Source organism: Mixophyes fleayi, chromosome 5 (genome assembly GCF_038048845.1).
Source record: "Mixophyes fleayi isolate aMixFle1 chromosome 5, aMixFle1.hap1, whole genome shotgun sequence".
NCBI classification, from domain to species: Eukaryota; Metazoa; Chordata; class Amphibia; order Anura; family Limnodynastidae; genus Mixophyes; species Mixophyes fleayi.
In genome coordinates this window covers 22,996,576-23,015,630 of record NC_134406.1, presented here as the reverse complement: position 1 = coordinate 23,015,630, position 19,055 = coordinate 22,996,576, and the positions used below count along the sequence as shown (strand labels likewise).

The following is a 19,055-nucleotide window of genomic DNA, read 5'->3' as shown; positions in this document are numbered from 1 at the left end:
GAATTGAACCCCGTCATTCTACTAGGTGAAAGGATGGGGGGCAGGTGTAGGAGAGGCGAGAGTATGGATTCATTTCTCTTTAAGAAAATTGATAGCACAACTTGTAGATGATTTTAGAAGTCTTTTAAAGTGAACCTACATTTTTTATACAAGATACTACCATCATTCAGCATGATTAGTGATTTCATTTGATTTTTCTCTTCCCTTGTGTCGGTGCATTTTATATACACGGCCTGTTCAATCTCGTTTTCTTTCCACCGATATTCCCAGGATAATACAGTGAACATTGAAGCATTTGCTGCAGAGAGAGAGGCATGGCACAGGGAGAAGCTGAATCTGCACAAGTCTCTGAAACAAACAGAGGCCGAGCTGTGCAAAGTGAAAGCTGAGCTGAGGAATGAAACCATGCAGAGAGATCTAGGCCGGGACACTGAGAATGTGGCTCTAAAGGTGAGAGGTGTTATGTGACTGTGGTGCGGCTGAAGGCCGAGTGTTGTTGAATTCAGGCTCTTTCCTAAAACACCAGCAGGAATTCATGTTCATGTTGGGTTATGTGTTCCTTACCCCAGAGAGTATACGGCAAATACCTGAGGTCGGAGAGCTTCAGGAAAGCCCTGGTGTACCAGAAGAAATACCTGCTGCTGCTGCTGGGTGGCTTCCAGGAGTGTGAGGAAGCCACTCTCGCTCTTATAGCCAGGATGGGCGGCCAGCCGACCTACACTGACCTGGACGTTGTTACTAAACATTCTAGAGCCTTCACCCGCTTCCGCTCTGCTGCACGAGTGGCAGTCGCCATCTCCAGGTAACTGGGATCCATGTACAGTTATTGCAAACAAATGTTCCTGGTATTAAAAAAACAAAAATCAAGTATTTAATGCGGAGATCAATTTAATTGTTCCGACAGTAATCAAATGATAGCAACCTATTATAGTCTTATAATTTTACAGCTGTCCGGATCTTAAGTTAATAAACATATAAAAATAATAGTAATACTAATTCTCCATCTTTGGCTATTATTGGTGCACAGGTAAATACTGTACTAAATGATGGAATCTGGTTGGTTACTATGGGTAACAGCACATTTTGGGCACAGTACGCATGCACCACTTTCCACAATGCGTTTGGTAGACATCTTTTTAGTGAACAATGAGAATCGTAAAACTGTTGAAAAATATTTTTATTTTTCTACTGGACAATAAAAATATTATTGTTGGGTGCTTGTTCTCTGCAGGATGAAATTTCTGGTGCGGCGCTGGCAGCGAGCTACTAGTCCCAGCACAGGCGGTGTGAACCGAAATGGGTTTGGACAAAGCATAGGTGAGAAGACCTCGTTACACCACTACAGCTGCTCACACACTCAGAACCTGACAGGAGAGATCTGTACACTGGGCTCTGTTACTGGACCCGTGGCTCAGTGCTCAGACCCGTGGCTCAGTGCTCAGGCCACTGGCAGAATTCATTCATTTTAACCTCATTGACACATTTAAATTGTTGGGGTGGGGGCGCACTTTACAGAAACTTTAAATACTGGGATTGCTGACTGGTTATTTAACCTTATAAAATTATTATAGGATAGAAAATACTGGAGATTCCTTCAATAAATAAAACATTAACCTTTAATTGTTGCATCTTGTTCAGGTAACGAGGCGAGGACGGATTCCCCGTATCATCCAGCCGGCAGCGTTGAGCTGTATGGGGAGCAGAGACATTCGTCATGTCGGTCACGGTCAGGCTTTGATTCCCCACAGTCCACTGTGAATTCCCAACATAGGTAATTCTGTGTATCCTAATATATTACCAGAGTTCGTAATGGTAGTAAATGTACAGTTGTTGGCTGTAACCACATTCCGCTACATCCCCTCACTGCGGAGTATGAATATGACGTCCGCACTATTATGTAACAGATATCACAACCCTCACCATGACCAAAGGTGTCCGCTTTCCAGGATGGGGAACACGGAATTTAATGAGTTATCTCTGAGATTGACAGTTCCAAAACTTAGTGCTGTCTGCATGTGATGTACATGTTGGGAAAATTAGTAACTGCCCACCTGGTCTAGCTATAAACCATAGCGATGTGTGACAGGTGTATACAGCGGTCACATGAGAGCTTCACAATGTGTAGTCTATCCCAGTAGGGGACAACAGGATGTATTATGTCTGAGTAGCTTGGCTGTAAAGGCTTAAATGGAGAATTTGTGAGAGCTTCTTCCTAAGAAATAGAGAGGAAAGTAGAATAATAATCAACACAAAGGATTATATTATAGAACACACATGTCAAAACAACAAAGGGCAGGAGTAAGGACACCATGTACTCTAATTTGCTGTATATACTAAAATATCCAACATTCAAGGTATGACCTAACCAATGATTTATACTTTATATAAAGACACTGGGTCACATTTAGAATTAGGAGAAAGGAAAACAGTGCAAAATTCCTTCTGCATAAAACGTGTCGCACTGCAAGGGGTGCACATGCATTTCAGTATTTTCTGCATGCAGGGGAATACTGGCTGATCTGCATGTAGCACATAACACTGGACAGCTTTATTTCTACACTGCAATATAGAGCTGAGTAGGACACGCACCACCCCCAACTCTAAAACTCTCACACTTTAAATCCCCCCTCCCCACAGTGCAACATGGTATTACCAAAGTGTAAATTGCTCCTTTACTTGTTTTGTTCCTCTAAATGTGACCCAGTGTATTACTTTTTAGTCTCTCAAAGCCCCCACTCCCAATCACCACCACACAAATACATGAGGACGATCGGGTGTTATTTTATCATCACGTATTGATACCAAGTGCGGATTGTCTAAAATGACTCCCTACATCCGCTCTTCTAATAGTTCTATTACCTATCCAATAAAATGTGTATTTTACATTCATATTATCCCTCTTCAAATACCCAACTTAATATGTTTCTAGTACTGACTGTCCATTTGAGCCTTATTATAGTTAGGTGCACTCAGTAATTCTGTTTCTTTGTCTCACAATGATTGCTATACCTTCCCTGCAGGTACATGTCATCGGAATCGAGTCCCTGCTCTCATCTTCAGCATTATGATCCTGACCGAGCATTAACCGATTATATAGCCCGGCTGGAGGCCTTGCAGAAGCGATTAGGGAGCGTGTCATCAGGTAATACTGATATTTATATTGTATACCCTTCTGTTCTACAGTAACGTAGGTACAGCAGATATGGTCACACAATAGACTGACCCGGATATGTCTGACCGGCTGTTTCAGCGGAGAGTAGACTCATCCGGCAGTGGTTTAGCCAGAAAAACACATAGTCCAAGTGCTGCTGGTTATTCACTAATAGTGAAAATTAGGTTAGAATATAAATGTTGGTGCATGATTTAGAGACATAATATAATATCTGTACCGGACCTGTGCTTTGGTTAGCCTGCATTCATTTAGTAGGTGTGTCTCGCACATTATAGCATCGCCCATAGTGACCTGTGCTGATAGAAAGTGAGTCTGCATCATTGTAGGTCAAACACCTCATAATAACCATCCATCTCTGGTTGTGTTTCATTACAGGGTCAAGTGCAAACAACACAACACACTTCGGCATAAGAAGATAATATCCCTGTAATACTTGAATTACCTTCTATAAGATTGTGCTGCTTCTGTCCACCCGTATTGAGTATATCGCGGGACCAACATCCGCCCCATAGAACAATCGGATACAACAAAGCTGCGTCAAGCGTTCTGCGATTTCTGTATATCGGCTACTTTGTGTTCTTGTTTTTTTTTTGTTTTTGTTTTTTTTTTTAATCAGCTGTCAATGACCTGTACATTTTGTGGATTTCTAATTTAATTGATTAACTTATACGTATTTATCAAGAGGGTGAATGGAACTTTTATGTATTACGGAACGGGAGGCCTTGCTCAGAGGCTGAAATCGAAACGGTCTTGTCCGAATATTTGCTACCGGCAAAAGATATCATATGTAGAGAACTATTTTTGTAATGGTAGAAGTTTTGAATTTTATGGGTATTTTGTCAAAGTACTGAAATAAATTTCATCAATTTCAACTATGACGTTTTATGATAAATGACTCTATTATATCGAAAATAAATCTACTTTCTATCATAATGATTACAAATAAGGCTACAAGCTTCCAGTAAATGACCAGAAATTCAGTAACTTCCCAAAGAACACACAATATGGTTCGGTGATGCGGATGTAGAACTGATTGCTGTGTCTCAAGGTGAGGAAGATGAGTAGTCTATAGGGATCATTTGTTTTCTAAATCGTACCCTTTACCGGACCAACCGCAACTAGTTTACTAAACTAAACAGTAAAAAGATTGACTGTTGCTATAACAATATTGAACCCTGCAAATCTGACATTTTTAGTTCTTAGAGGATGACGTTGGTTCATGTTCGGGTTTCTTTGCCTTCAATAAAATAGCCGTAAAGCAATTTTAAACAAAACAAACATCTGGTACTTCAATACCAGATGGAAATTATATACAAAATTTAATAAATGGAGTATTTTTATTGCTAGAAATTGAATTTGCCATAAAATTCTTGATAACAACTGCCTGTTTCAAAACAAAAAAAACCTCGACAATTGATTAAAAATTCAGAAAAATAATTTCTAAGGCTGGGTACGTCATCAACTCACATAATTCATTAATTGATTGAAGTCCACCTCTGACCGCCGGGTGTATTTTTTTTTTTTTTTTTTTTAAATCAGTGGATTAATAAAATGCACCTGTCTGTGAGAGGTCCAACAGTTGGTTAGTGCATTTCCAAACAAGCTTCCTCATGAAGATAAAAAAAATAAAAAATATTTAAAGCAAATCGGAGAAAAGGTTATTAAAAAGCACTAATCAGGGGAAGGTGATAATATTTCAGTTACTTTTCATATCCACCAGAGCACCGTCAATTCCTCAATCCCATTGTAAATACATTGAGAGAATGTGACCCAGGTATCATTTCCTGTAGACCAGGCTGTCCTCTATATCTGATAAGGGCACTTGTTAGGCCAACAACAAGAGGCTTTTGGCTACTCTGACATTGTTAGTCTACCATGGAAAGAATTATACATGGGACAGCGGTAGCCCGGGCACTTCAGTCCATTTCAATGGAAAGATGGCAGACAGCATGTCCACCAATACACAGAGCACAGGAAGATTCTATGATCTGATGAAACTAAGCGTAGAGTGTGCGCTCTTGGGCTCACTGCTACACGCTATGTTTGTCACAAGCCTAACACTGTGCATCATCCCAAACTTACTACCCCCTTCCATGAATCACGGGGGCAGGATCACATTGCTATGGGAATGATTCTCTGCTTCAGGGACTGGAAAAACTTGTCATAATAGAGGACAACATAGATGCAGCAAGATATAGACAAATCCTGGGAGGAAAACCTGCTGGAGACCTAGGACTTGGGAGATTTATGTTGCAGCAGGACAATGAAATAAAACATACAGCAAAAGCCACATTAAAGTGTCTTAAATACAAAAAAAATATCAATGTCCTGAAGTGACAAAGCTCAGACCGTAAACCCATTGAGAATCCGTGTAATGATTTACAAATTGCTTTTTCTCTTTCATCCAATCTGGGGGACACTGCTACCATGGGGTTGTATGAGGGCACATGGAGTTGGCACTTAAATAGTCAAACTGTTAATGTAACTGTTGACAGAAGTTCCTCCCCTCTTCAACCCCTGAAGCTCCTCAGTGTTATTTAAGTGCCCAAGGAGTTGGGCTGTTCTCAGTACTGCTCTGCAGTACTTGCTGTTAGTTCAAATAGATTTTCTTTTATTTATTCTTATTATTGTTTATTTTTACTTAGGACGGGGTAAGTGCTGTAAGCAGCACTTACACCCACGGGACTAAATGGAGCACTGCTCCGTTCATTTAAGTTACGCTGGAAGATTTGAAGCAATTTTCGTAATGAAGATTGGGTGAACAGTGCTTTATATAGAAAGACTGTGAAAGATTTACCCAAATAGACTTACAGCTGTAGCTAACTAAAGGTTCTCTTGAACAAGAGGGGTGAGTACTTGTGTAATTAATTGTCTGATTTTTTTATCTGTAATTCATTAAGAAAAGGCTTCAGAGATGGTTTTTGTTCCATGACATTACAGTGTATCTTGTCTTGATCAGTGTTAAGAATTCCCTGTCTAACAAAACAAGGTCAGAATACTTTTTATAGGCACAGTATGCAGACATTTAAAGGCTACATCCCATATGGAATTTTTCATGTGTTGAATAAAGTGAGTTTAAACAAATGTCAACAAAAGCTCATATTTTATTATAATAGTTTTTACATTATGTCCCTCATCCATTTGTCATCTTTATTATCTGTACCATACATTTTATGTGGACAGAAGGACCTTTTTTAGGATTTGTGGCCAACAGAACCACATTTACATTGTATACTGTAGTGATTTACACTGGTGGCCTGTACGGTCTGCTCAACACACATCAGGATGCTCACCTACGGAGACACCTCCACAAATTAGAATCACACCTAGGTGCGTGTGGGGGGGAAATCGGAAAAAGGGCACTGGGCAAAAACAGAAATGACAAAAGTCCAACCTCCTACCACTATAGAACCACCGCTTTCATTACATAATCTTTTCCATTTCTTTGCTCACCTCAGAGAGGGGGCATCAGGACATCTCCGCCAAAGTGCCATTACAGGTATAGGTAGGATGAGGAAGGGGGAGGGGCTGAAGGTTTAGTCCTGAAGTCCTGAGCGAGATCTACATAATGAAATAGCCAAAAACACTTACACCCTCCAGAAATCCTCCCCGGCAGCGCTCAGTACCTCTAGCGCTCTACTATGGGTTCCAAGAGCGGCAACGCTGGTAAGACCACTCTGACAGTCCAGTTCTTCCAGCCGCATGATTTAAAAGATGAGATCAACATAGCTGTTCAGGATGTCACGAGAAGTGCAGCATCTGGACTAGCACACTGACCACTGAGGGGTATATTTACTAAACTGGGGGTTTGAAAAAGTGGAGATGTTGCCTATATTAACCAATCAGATTCTAGTTATTTATTTAGTACATTCTACAAAATGACAGCTAGAATCTGATTGGTTGCTATAGGCAACAGCTCTACTATTTCAGAACCGCAGTTTAGTAAATATACCCCTTGGAATCTAAATTTGGCGACTTCGTTAAATCCAATAATTAACAGCACAAGAGAAGCAGGGGATAGAGTTACAGGAACTTTGGAACAAACTTGATCTGGAGAACAGGGTCTAGTGGAATGACATCCATTACCGGGTGGATCACTGATATAGTCTCTATCTCAGAGCTGAAAGAGCATGTTTGGGTGCTATTCAGGAGTTTGCTCCTGTGGGTTACAGAGAAATATTCATTATCAACATTTTTTTATATAGCGCCAGCAAATTCCATAGCACTTTACAATCTTGATCAACGGTATCCACTGCCTGCCACATCCTAAGCCCTTATCTGAAAAAGCACCCCAGAGATTTGCTGATGCAAATCCAGTTTTTCCACATTTAAAAACCAGATCTTGAATGCAGCAAGCGTTTCCAGAGAATCGTCGGGTTGTTGCAAAACATTTCGAGGAGTGACCGGCTTAGGCAGGACACACTTCCCACCAGTCACATCTGCACTGAGACAAGCATATTGCTAGCACTTCCCAAGCTCCTAGTAAGAATGGCAAGAAGATCATGTCAGAGGCAGGACTGAACATTGCATAAGTCCCCAGACCGACAGTGGTCCTCACCTGTCATTGCATAGTGACTAGTCAAGACCAGGAGCTAACAGATAAGTTTTAAGGCGTCAGTCAATACAGATCAATAAGATTGGTCTCCCTAGTCATGTCATTTCTAAGTAAAGTTTGCTAACCTGCTATACCTAAGATTATTATTTTGTATGTCTTTTCTATTCTGTAGGGTTTTAAACTATACAACATTATATTTTGATGGTTGGTCCTCTCCCACCCAGGTGATTTCTCCATGTGCCCCCAGAGTGGCAAACATGCTGCCCCAACTCTTTGGGTCATTTCAGTTTCTTACAAGTTACGTCCCGTGGAGAACTCTGTAGAATGTGATTACACGTTCCCGGCCCATGACTCAGAACAATTCATCTAATGTTGATATATGGGCACTTCAGCAAAACCCCAAAACAGCCCACAATATGATCCAACTATGCACTGTCCACTCTCAAAGAGTATGTTGTAGCGTCTCTTGGCCGTTTCGCATTTTGTGAAGAAGCCCCCCAGGAGCATACCCAACAAGAGCCACAAATTATTAAAAGACACAGTTTCACTGCTACAAATACCATAGTGCTGTAAGATTATGGCTTTTTTTTAAATTAAATTCAGTGATTACTTTTATAGACTAGCATAAAAATAATCGGGCAACCTCTAACAAGAAAACCATATTGACACAATCAATCATAATTAAACTTTGTTTAATCCAATGTATTTACAACCGGTCTAAACATACAAAAAAAAAACCTAAAATGCATAATGATTTTATACATTAATATTTCACATTCCGATTATAAAATACATAACATGTACAGTAGCAATTAAGTTTGAACCCCCCCTGTAATGTACAGTCCCCCCTCCCAAATAAAAATCAGCATTACAGTTTCCGCCTTCTGTATCTGATGATCGGGTTGTTGGGGGTATGAATCATAGTTGTATAATTTATTGTAGGGAAATATCCATCCACCAGGTCAAATTCAAACAAGCGAAGCATTGTAGACCAAATTGTTTTAATCTGAACGTAAGCAAAGTTTTCTCCGATGCAACGATGTCGACCTGAAATAGACAAAAAGTTTATCAAGTGTCCAACAAAATACCGTAGTCAATAACATTTACTTAAATGATGCAGAAAACAAGAGTACTCGGAGCCCACTATACAACTATGCAAGTTTTGTAAAACATTATACTGCATATTTTCTAGCATATGTTGCTTGTGTTAGATAAGGGGGTCGCCCTAAGTATCCAAAACTAAGCTCCGAACAATCATATCAACATCGCAGTCACTGGCCAGCTGAATACAAGCTGGGAACAGACTGACATAGTGATCAGTATGGGCACAAAGGCAGGGAGTTATCACAATCTGGTTTACATAGTCCATGGCTGACAGGACAATCCTGTATAAGAAATGTGGTGATATATTCAGTATAACAGGAGTGCTGGTCATTCAGATAGCGCTGTGACTTGCTGACTGCCCAATAGACTTCAAGAAACAAATATATATTAGTCCAATTCCACAAGATATTACCCAATGCTCTGGGTAACGAGAATCTGAGATCTACATCATGTGACCATCACCAGTCCCAACATCCCAAAAGGTACATCCCAAAATGGGTCCCCCCCTCATTATACCACCACACACTGTTTGATGCCATAGACCAGTGGATCTCAAACTTTCTTGGTCCGAGGCACCCTTAGGGTCTCCATAATTTTTTCAAGGCACCCCTAAGCCAAAAAAATTTACCAAGTAGTCAACCGCCTTGCTTGCCACTCCAGGAAGCCACGGCACCCAGTTTGGAAACCACTGCCATAGACAATACTTACACTGCCCTTTCCTCTCCAGGTGTTGTCACTGTGGCAGCCAGGTTTAAAGTGTCACAGACTGTCCTATGTCATTATATGGTGCCATATACCCACATTTATGGCTCTGCTCTACACCACACACACACACACACACACACCAGTCACAGGAGACACATTTTGTTGAAAGTTACAACAACTTTCCAAAGCGCCAGTTTTAAAGTTGATGAGTAAGACAAGTATTTTTATTATTACCAGCTCCAAAAGGAACATAAGCAAACTTTTCCCCTGCTGCGGGATTTTCATGGAGGTATCGGTCAGGATTAAACTCTGTGTTCTGCACCCAAATGTCCTTAAGACGATGGTTAACGGTGGGAGATACACACACCTGATGCCCAGGTGGGATACTGTACTCTCCAACAGTCTGAAAAGAAACAGCCAGCAAACGTTACACCGTCACCAATTTAAAGAACAAGTATGTAACATACAACACATGGTGGGTGCTACAGACCTGGGGTGTCCTGGCCATCCTCATCATCGTCATGATAGGTGGTCTTAGCCTCAGAGTCTCCTTTATGCAGCGGTCCAGGACTTGCAGGTCTTTAAGCTGTAAAAATAAACAGTATTGTTTTCCCATCTCCATCATTACTATAGGCCCCTCCACCAGGTGGCATTACACTGAAGGGGCAGAAAAGGACATGCATAGAAGTAATGTGATTTATGACAACCTCTCACCTGGTCATATGTCACAGGGGGGAGATCCTCCCCAAACAAAGTTTTTTGTTCTTCAAAACACTGATCTTGAATAGATTTGTTTTTAGCCAGGAAGAAGCCCATCCAGGCGCTGGTTGTAGAAGACGTGTGCTGTCCTGCAAGTAACAACCCGATGAGCATTCCCGCTATCTCATCGTCGTTCAGAGGAGTGCCGTCCCTGCAACGCGGAACAGAACGTACATAACACAATCGTACCGGCAAAGCACAGATACACTCCAGGCACAGGACACTGATGTGGGCACAGCCACCCCCACCCCAACACCACGTTTACTTATTATTAATGTACAGACCACTAATGCACTAGTCAGGGGCGCTCACATCCCGCCCAAGATCCCTTCTATGTCATAGTCTGCATACCGCCAATAAACTAACCTAATATTGCTCTATATAGGGGTCTAACATCCAGCTGACCGATGACAATGATCATTATAGGACTCCTGTGCGGTCACGTTGGGCAAAGATGTGGAAGTTGCTCAGGTGGAATGGCTGCAACTAATTTGTACAGACATTACTAGTCTATTTCCGATTGCTTTCTGGTTGCATCGTTGACCAGTCCGGTGATAGTCATCTTTGTGCATGTGCTTACAAAAAATTGAGGCACCAAATATGTTTGGAAACCCCCATGTGTGCTAAAGATATGTGGCACAACCACAGGTTTTGAGGAAACACAGAAATGAGAGCAGGTGAATGGGTGGAATCATTTATTCATCCCAATACTCTCGCTGCAGGCTGCTCCCGATTACCTGCACAAGCACCATGATCAATGTCTGATTTGGCCATACAAGGTGTCAAAATTAGATGAGGTTCGGGCCATGCGGACAGATTACTTCTGGCCTGATTGAGGCTTGTTCGTGTGATGATAAAATCTATTTTGAACATATTGGGCATCAGGGTCACTGTGCCACACAAAATGCGGTAATGAGGCAATTGCTTTTATTTCATCCTCATTTAATATACAATAAAATGTATCAAAATATGACAGGAGTGGTTTGTGATTCACAATATCCATTGCATTAAGCGTCACTGTACCCATTACATTTTTAATATATCGGTGCAGGCATTAATATAATGGATGCTTATATTATCTACACATCATATTTGGTTCTGATTACATATTCTGTTCTCAACATTTTCAGTGCTAGAAAGTTTCAAAGGTTTACAAGTACAAGACCTTGCATTCCATTCATATCTATTGATGTCTTCTGTTATCTGGAATATCACATAATTGTATCGAAGTTAAGTAAACAACTTAGCTCCTTCAATGTTATTGTTCCTTCTCGAACTCGATATTTCATGATACAAGCACATCACTTCACAGACAAACTATTACACCTTGCTGCATGATGTCTATATGTATAACAGCGTATCACAGATAAAGTCTCTAGATACATACTTGTAGGTGGCATCCATCAGGGTCTGCAGCATATCGTCCTCCTTCTCCAGAGACTGTCTGCGTTTCTGGATTACTTGGTAGAAGATCTTCTTGATCTCTAGGTGCGCTCTGTCTCTGCGTCTGGAAATAGACCATTAAGATCGTGGGATGTATAAGGAAGTAAGAGGTCATAATGTCACAAGCAAATCTTCACAGATACTGAAGGTAAATGAACAGAACGCCGACTAGAAATCTAACTAACACACATACGGTCCTATAGAGGACAAATATATTTGCACAGGCTAAAGCTATTACAGAAATCAAATGAATTGATATTATGGTTTAAGAAATATATTCAGACATTTTTGAAAAGTGGTGCAAAGAAAAAAAAAAAAAAAGTAATCTAGACTAAGTCCTTCGATTTTCTAGCGCAGTTTCTAATCCACTTATCCAGCTTATGGGAGAAACACCAAATTTCATAAATGTCTCCAATGTCTGAGTGAAGATAGCTGGCTAATGTTACTTCAGGAATAGGAGACCAGCAGTCACAGATTGGGAGGAGGGGGGGGGGGGGGGGGAGAGCAGCGGTCACAGATGGGTGGGGGGGGGGGGGCGGACGGTCTCAGTACATTAGAAACCAATGAAGTGTCTACCTAGTGAATCCTCCCACCCATTGGCTTTTCTCTGTAGGAGAGTGTGCATTTGGGTTACTTTCATTATACCTGAAGCTTGGCAGAGGAAGCCACCCAGGAAGAAGCCAGGCCGCGTGGGTGAAGCCCCCGTCCAGGTCAGCGTACAGCTGGGCCACCCTCTCGTTTAACATGTTGCGTATCTCCTTCCCATGCAGACAGCGGCTGGCGGTGAGGATGATCAGCTCCGACAGGGCCTCAAACAGGTCTGGAACAAACAGCACATTGTAGACTATGTATTGTCGTTGACAATTCATATTAGTTTACTAGTGAAGGGAGACAATACAAGGGAGGCGCATGTACCATATATAGTACCAATGAGTCACCAGTGCTACACAAATGTACAGGGAGTTATAAACACAGGGAAATAAAATACAATAAATAAATGTGCAATGAGGGGCACTGGGAGGAAGGAAAGAGTCCCTGATCCAAGGAGCTGACAGTCTAATAAATACAATCACGTTCACCGTAGAAGACTACAATCATTAAACCTCCAGGCTCACTTCACCATCACACGTTCTATCATTAACCACTGAGAGTGAATAATCTTGGTATAAGAATTTGGCAGAAGGGGACCAGCAACAGACAGGGCAGTGTAAGAACCAACATGTATTAAGCCTCACTACAGAGGTCATTGTTTCATTAGTTACATTGAGGATTAACCTATTTCTATCTCATAAAGAAAATGACTTATTTATTATTACAATAGCCGATAAACCTTGTAATTGATAAAACAGACTGAAGCGGACTGGCTACAACATGGAAGAATCAGCCACAGCTCCTAACATTTCAATAGGCCAATATGGGAAATTTAAAATAAACGTATATAAATATAAACCACCCCAAATAACTAATAACAGAGCATGTATATCCTAGTGTATTTTACATCCAAGGAAACACAATTAAAAGCTGGTCTTGGTATGTTTATATAACAGAACCTCCTCCATTTCTTCTTCCCTTATCCCCGGATCATACATTTTCCCTCATACATCCCATAGATCAGCGGATCTGTGGAGTACAGTGTTTGAGGGTTGTGTACAGCCGGCAAGTACATGACACGTGGTCATTACCACCTCACAAACGCTCTTACTTCCAACTCCGCTCTCTCCCCAGCGTTTGAAGTATTCCAGAGTTTCCTCCTCAATCAATTCCACGTGCGTTTTAAAATGAGCGATGTTCAGACCAGTTTTAAACATTTTTTTCTGTTCCAGAAAGATCTACAAAGAGATTCAAGACATACAACACATGAATAATAGTATCTAGGCTGAGATGAAGGTGCGTCCTAATAATACCAGAGATGTTATATCCGAAGCAATGAGCCCACAAACCGGCTGCCTCCACTGTGCAGGTGACAGATACAATGGAAACAATCTTCCTACTCTGCTGCAACAACTTCAGGCTCTAAAAAGTGATTAATTCACTTCATAGTACAAAGTATAGAACAGTGACATTGCCATTTGTTCTAGGTTTGCCTGGGATCAGCATTGCTGTTTGACAGATGTCAGTGTGGCTGCACCTCTATACTTATTAGTTCTATAGACACTGGTATTGATCCATAAGGTACAAATGCAACAGAAACAAATATTCCTATTTAACCCTTTCTCTGCTGAGACATTTTCACTTCCTAGAAGCAATGCTGAGTTAGTTCCTCACTTTACTAGGGAAGAGGTTACACCACTGTATTCATCCAATAGTGATCAATCACCTTCCCTGTATTTCCTGCACTATAGAAATTAACTATTTTTGTATGAAATCCTCACAGCCACATAATAAAGACAAATGTAAAAAAAAAACAAAGTATATAGTCAATAACACTGGAACCAGTTTAACAATAAAAAAAAAACTTAAATTGTCCTCTGATATCTTACCGGGTTAGGGACATCGTAAGCAACGCCTTTCCCAAACACTGGGGTGGTGAGACGGGAGTACACATCTTCTGCGTTCAGATCCTCATTCTTGCTGTTAAACAGCAATGCGGCAGAATCGCTGCCTACCAAGTAGGTAAAGGTTTTCCCCACCATGGTAAAACTGAAGACTGGGCCATACTGTAACAAGAGTAAGACATCATTCAGGGTGCGCAGACTGGGCCATACTGTAACAAGAGTAAGACATCATTCAGGGTACAGAGACTGGGCCATACTGTAACAAGAGTAAGACATCATTCAGGGTGCGCAGACTGGGCCATACTGTAACAAGAGTAAGACATCACTCAGGGTGCACAGACTGGGCCATACTGTAACAAGAGTAAGACATCATTCAGGGTACAGAGACTGGGCCATACTGTAACAAGAGTAAGACATCATTCAGGGTGCAGAGACTGGGCCATACTGTAACAAGAGTAAGACATCATTCAGGGTACAGAGACTGGGCCATACTGTAACAAGAGTAAGACATCATTCAGGGTGCACAGACTGGGCCATACTGTAACAAGAGTAAGACATCACTCAGGGTGCACAGACTGGGCCATACTGTAACAAGAATAAGACATCTCTCAGGGTACAGAGACTGGGCCATACTGTAACAAGAGTAAGACATCATTCAGGGTACAGAGACTGGGCCATACTGTAACAAGAGTAAGACATCATTCAGGGTGCAGAGACTGGGCCATACTGTAACAAGAGTAAGGCATCATTCAGGGTGCGCAGACTGGGCCATACTGTAACAAGAGTAAGACATCATTCAGGGTACAGAGACTGGGCCATACTGTAACAAGAGTAAGACATCATTCAGGGTACAGAGACTGGGCCATACTGTAACAAGAGTAAGACATCATTCAGGGTACAGAGACTGGGCCATACTGTAACAAGAGTAAGACATCATTCAGGGTACAGAGACTGGGCCATACTGTAACAAGAGTAAGACATCATTCAGGGTGCACAGACTGGGCCATACTGTATCAAGAGTAAGACATCATTCAGGGTACAGAGACTGGGCCATACTGTAACAAGAGTAAGACATCATTCAGGGCGCACAGACTGGGCCATACTGTAACAAGAGTAAGGCATCATTCATGGTACAGAGACTGGGCCATACTGTAACAAGAGTAAGACATCATTCAGGGTACAGAGACTGGGCCATACTGTAACAAGAGTAAGACATCATTCAGGGTACAGAGACTGGGACATACTGTAACAAGAGTAAGACATCACTCAGGGTGCACAGACTGGGCCATACTGTATCAAGAGTAAGACATCATTCAGGGTACAGAGACTGGGCCATACTGTAACAAGAGTAAGACATCATTCAGGGTGCAGAGACTGGGCCATACTGTAACAAGAGTAAGGCATCATTCAGGGTACAGAGACTGGGCCATACTGTAACAAGAGTAAGACATCATTCAGGGTACAAAGACTTCAAACGGCAGAGATTACTCAATGTCTTAGGTGCGGGATGATTGTACATTACGACCTCATCTAGTAAAAGGTGCAAGGTGCATATTTTAACCGAAACCCATTTGTTGCTACAATGGTAGAAATAAGAACTAGTCTGCACTGAGATAAGGTACATAGGTTGTAGTTTTGCACCATAAGAAATACACAGAAAGCACGGACACCAAACACTGAACACAGCAGTCTGAACACTGACAACACGATTCTCATACAGATCACTATTCACCATTCATTCTGTGTTCACCTCCTCGTACGATGAACAGACACCAATGAGTACACACCCAAAGCAATGGATATTTCTTAGTTTGTCCCCAAAAAGGTATCACACATATGTCCTTTGTGGAGAGAAAAGTGCATACAACTTACAAACTCACCTTTTCATATGCATTTTCTAAGAATTCAATTGGACTCTTCCCAAAAGATATAGCGTGTCCCAGAAAAGGAATCGCAGATGAAATGTATGGAGGATTTTTCTGCAGTTAGGAAAATAAGAGGCGTCACTTCTGTGCGAATTTCTTAGGAAGTCCTATTCAACACCTGTGACAGGTATCCTGAATTGTATTCATATTTTCATAATTTCCCAATCTACTTAAATTCCTCCATAACACAAAAGTTATGTATAAAATATCATATTATTTCTTAAATACCACAGATGTACAACATAACTTCCACATGCATTTATCGTAAAGACATTCTACCACAAGTAGAATATGAAACAAAAGTAAAAACAATAAAGCACTGGTGAGTTGGTATCATATATGCAGTTGTGGTTAAGTCTACAGACAGCTTAATACTATCTAGTAATATAGCATGTGTACGTATTTCTACCCATTGTCTGCTGACAAATAGTAATCAATTATTCCACCACTGCAAACGTACCCCTTGGTCAGTGTCGACTGCCTGCAGGTGCTTGAAGGCCAGCTTAGACAGGTACGCCAGTAGAAGAAGGAAGGCGCAGGGAAGCAGCACCTTAGAGGCTAAACTGCCCCCCACAGCCTCCTCTAGCAGGGCTCCACCTGCCTGCCACAGACTCAACATGGTCACCTAGGAAATAAATACAGTACACCATTACAGAAATGGATAGATATATTAGAATTTCAGTGCTGGGTAAAGAAGAAATATTAAGAAAACACATAATGTGTGTTCCCTAAATGGCTCAAAATATTTTTGTTATGCTTTTTGCACTAATAGTGTTCTGGCTACATATCCTTGTGTGGGGGTATATAAATAATATATATATATATATATATATATATATATATATATATATATATATATATATATATATATATATATCTATATCAAACTAAAATGATAGCCAAGTAGATACTGGTTGATTTTGTCCATAAAGCTTTTCTTTGACATTATGTATCAGTGTGTGAATATTTATTTTAATAAAGGCTTTGAATACAAGTTATTAGTATGAAAAGGCAGCTTTAGTATTCATTAAATTGCTTGTCCAATGTCAGTGGTCTCAGCCACTGCAGATGCCTGTACAGATGTTGTGATCAGTATATGTGTATGTATACATGTATGTATGTGTATATGTTATATATATATATATATATATATATATAGATAGATATAGACTACTGCTGCATACCTGTATAGATGCTGTGATCAGTATATACGTGTGTGTGTATACATGTATGTAGATAAATAGATAGATAGATAGATACATAGATACCTGGGCAGATGCTGTGATCAGTATATGCGTGTATAATATATTTATATGTATATATAGACTGCTGCATATCTGTACATATGCTCTGACCAGTAAATGTGTGTGTATATACATATGTATAGATTGACTGCTGCATACCTGCACAGACGCTGTGATCAATATATGTGTATATATGTATGTGTATAGATAGATAGATAGATATAGACTGTTGCATTTATACCTGTGAAGATGCTGTGATCACTATGTGTGTATACATGTACATATGTATGGATAGATAGATAGATAGATATTGACTGCTACATTCATACCTGTACAGACGCTGTGATCAGTATATGTGTATATATGTATGTGTAGATAGATAGATATAGACTGCTGCATCCTGTGATCAGTATATGTGTGTGTATAAATGTAGATATAGATATAAATAGATAGATAGATAGATACTGCTGCAGTCATACCTGTGCAGATGCTGTGATCAGTGTGTGTGTATATGTGTGTGTGTATATATATATATATATATATATATATATATATATATATATAGACTGCTGCAGTCATACCTGTGCAGATGCTGTGATCAGTATATGTGTGTATACATGTAGATAGATAGATAGATATAGACTGCTGCAGTCATACCTGTGCAGATGCTGTGATCACTATGTCTGTATATATGTATGTATATACTATATATATATAGACTGCTGCAGTCATACCTGTACAGATGCTGTGATCAGTATATGTGTGTATACATGTAGATAGATAGATAGATATAGACTGCTGCAGTCATACCTGTGCAGATGCTGTGATCACTATGTCTGTATATATGTATGTATATACTATATATATAGACTGCTGCAGTCATACCTGTACAGATGCTGTGATCAGTGACAGCACCTGGTCCCGGTCCTTGCAGTGAGTGGGGGTGTTCTCACCTCCGTCCGCTTTTGCAGTAAGAGTGATAGGGGCGGGAGTGGGCGGAGCTACGATGCTGTCAGTAGATCCCCGCCTGCTGTCAGTCAGTATGAGGTGATATCACCGAGGTGGAGGCGCAGGGAGCTGCTGTCAGCGCTGACCAGGACCGGACACTGCGGATACCCCGGCAGGTCCCTGTATAGAAAGCACCTTTGCTGCTGGGCGGGGCCACCGTGCGAGTGGGCGTGGTCATTCACCGGCTGCTGTAGGCTGTTACAGGACGCTGCGCGCTCATTGGCTGCAGACGGCTGATCTGATGTCTGCCTATGTGACGTCAGAGGCGGCTGGTCTTATCCGCTGAGGCGCTGAGGTGTGTGAGGCGGTGACGCCAGTGTCAGCCTGTGAGGCGGGGGGTGTGGCCAGGTGGGGGTGTGGCCATGGTTACTGAGCGCCGTTATCTCAGGTGCAACCTCCAGTGCCTAGTACCACACGTCTGACAGCGGGTAACACCATGTGCACCTGTCTGACGGCGGGTAACACCGTGTGACCCCGTCTGACGGCGGGTAACACCGTGTGCATCTGTCTGACGGCGGCTCACACCGTGTACACGCGTCTGACAGAAACAAAATATTTTGTTTCATTTAAACAAAAGTATCTAATAGAATATTCTGCTAACACTATTAAATTATGCTCATCATACACTATATAATTACTATACAG

At 41.2% G+C, this 19,055-nt stretch overlaps 2 protein-coding genes across 9 annotated transcripts in view; one reads left to right on the top strand and one right to left on the bottom strand.

Annotated features, from left to right (window-relative positions):
• AKAP9 (A-kinase anchoring protein 9) overlaps positions 1-4,044 on the top strand; it is a 161,735-nt gene extending 157,691 nt beyond the window's left edge. For all 6 annotated transcript variants that reach the window (XM_075211837.1, XM_075211836.1, XM_075211833.1 and 3 more), the window contains 6 exons: positions 271-450; positions 570-802; positions 1,232-1,317; positions 1,639-1,771; positions 3,021-3,142; positions 3,548-4,044. In XM_075211837.1, the coding sequence (XP_075067938.1) occupies positions 271-450; positions 570-802; positions 1,232-1,317; positions 1,639-1,771; positions 3,021-3,142; positions 3,548-3,591 (798 nt within the window). In that variant the 3' untranslated portion in view covers positions 3,592-4,044. The remainder of the gene's footprint in view (positions 1-270; positions 451-569; positions 803-1,231; positions 1,318-1,638; positions 1,772-3,020; positions 3,143-3,547) is intronic.
• A 4,358-nt stretch (positions 4,045-8,402) lies between these two features.
• On the bottom strand, positions 8,403-18,581 carry CYP51A1 (cytochrome P450 family 51 subfamily A member 1). 3 transcript variants are annotated; one of them, XM_075211828.1, is made up of 11 exons: positions 18,288-18,581; positions 16,619-16,783; positions 16,114-16,212; positions 14,219-14,395; positions 13,441-13,567; positions 12,384-12,558; positions 11,683-11,802; positions 10,251-10,446; positions 10,027-10,122; positions 9,771-9,939; positions 8,403-8,774 (listed from the first exon to the last, which is right to left on the bottom strand). In XM_075211828.1, exons 2-11 carry the CDS (start codon positions 16,775-16,777, stop codon positions 8,596-8,598), a joined length of 1,497 nt encoding a protein of 498 aa, XP_075067929.1. In that variant the 5' UTR covers positions 16,778-16,783; positions 18,288-18,581; the 3' UTR covers positions 8,403-8,595. The 3 variants fall into 3 exon arrangements, with proteins under 3 accessions (XP_075067929.1, XP_075067930.1, XP_075067931.1); XM_075211829.1 differs by lacking the exon at positions 18,288-18,581 and adding an exon at positions 18,137-18,152; XM_075211830.1 differs by lacking the exon at positions 18,288-18,581 and adding an exon at positions 17,882-17,898.
• Positions 18,582-19,055: the final 474 nt, after the last annotated feature.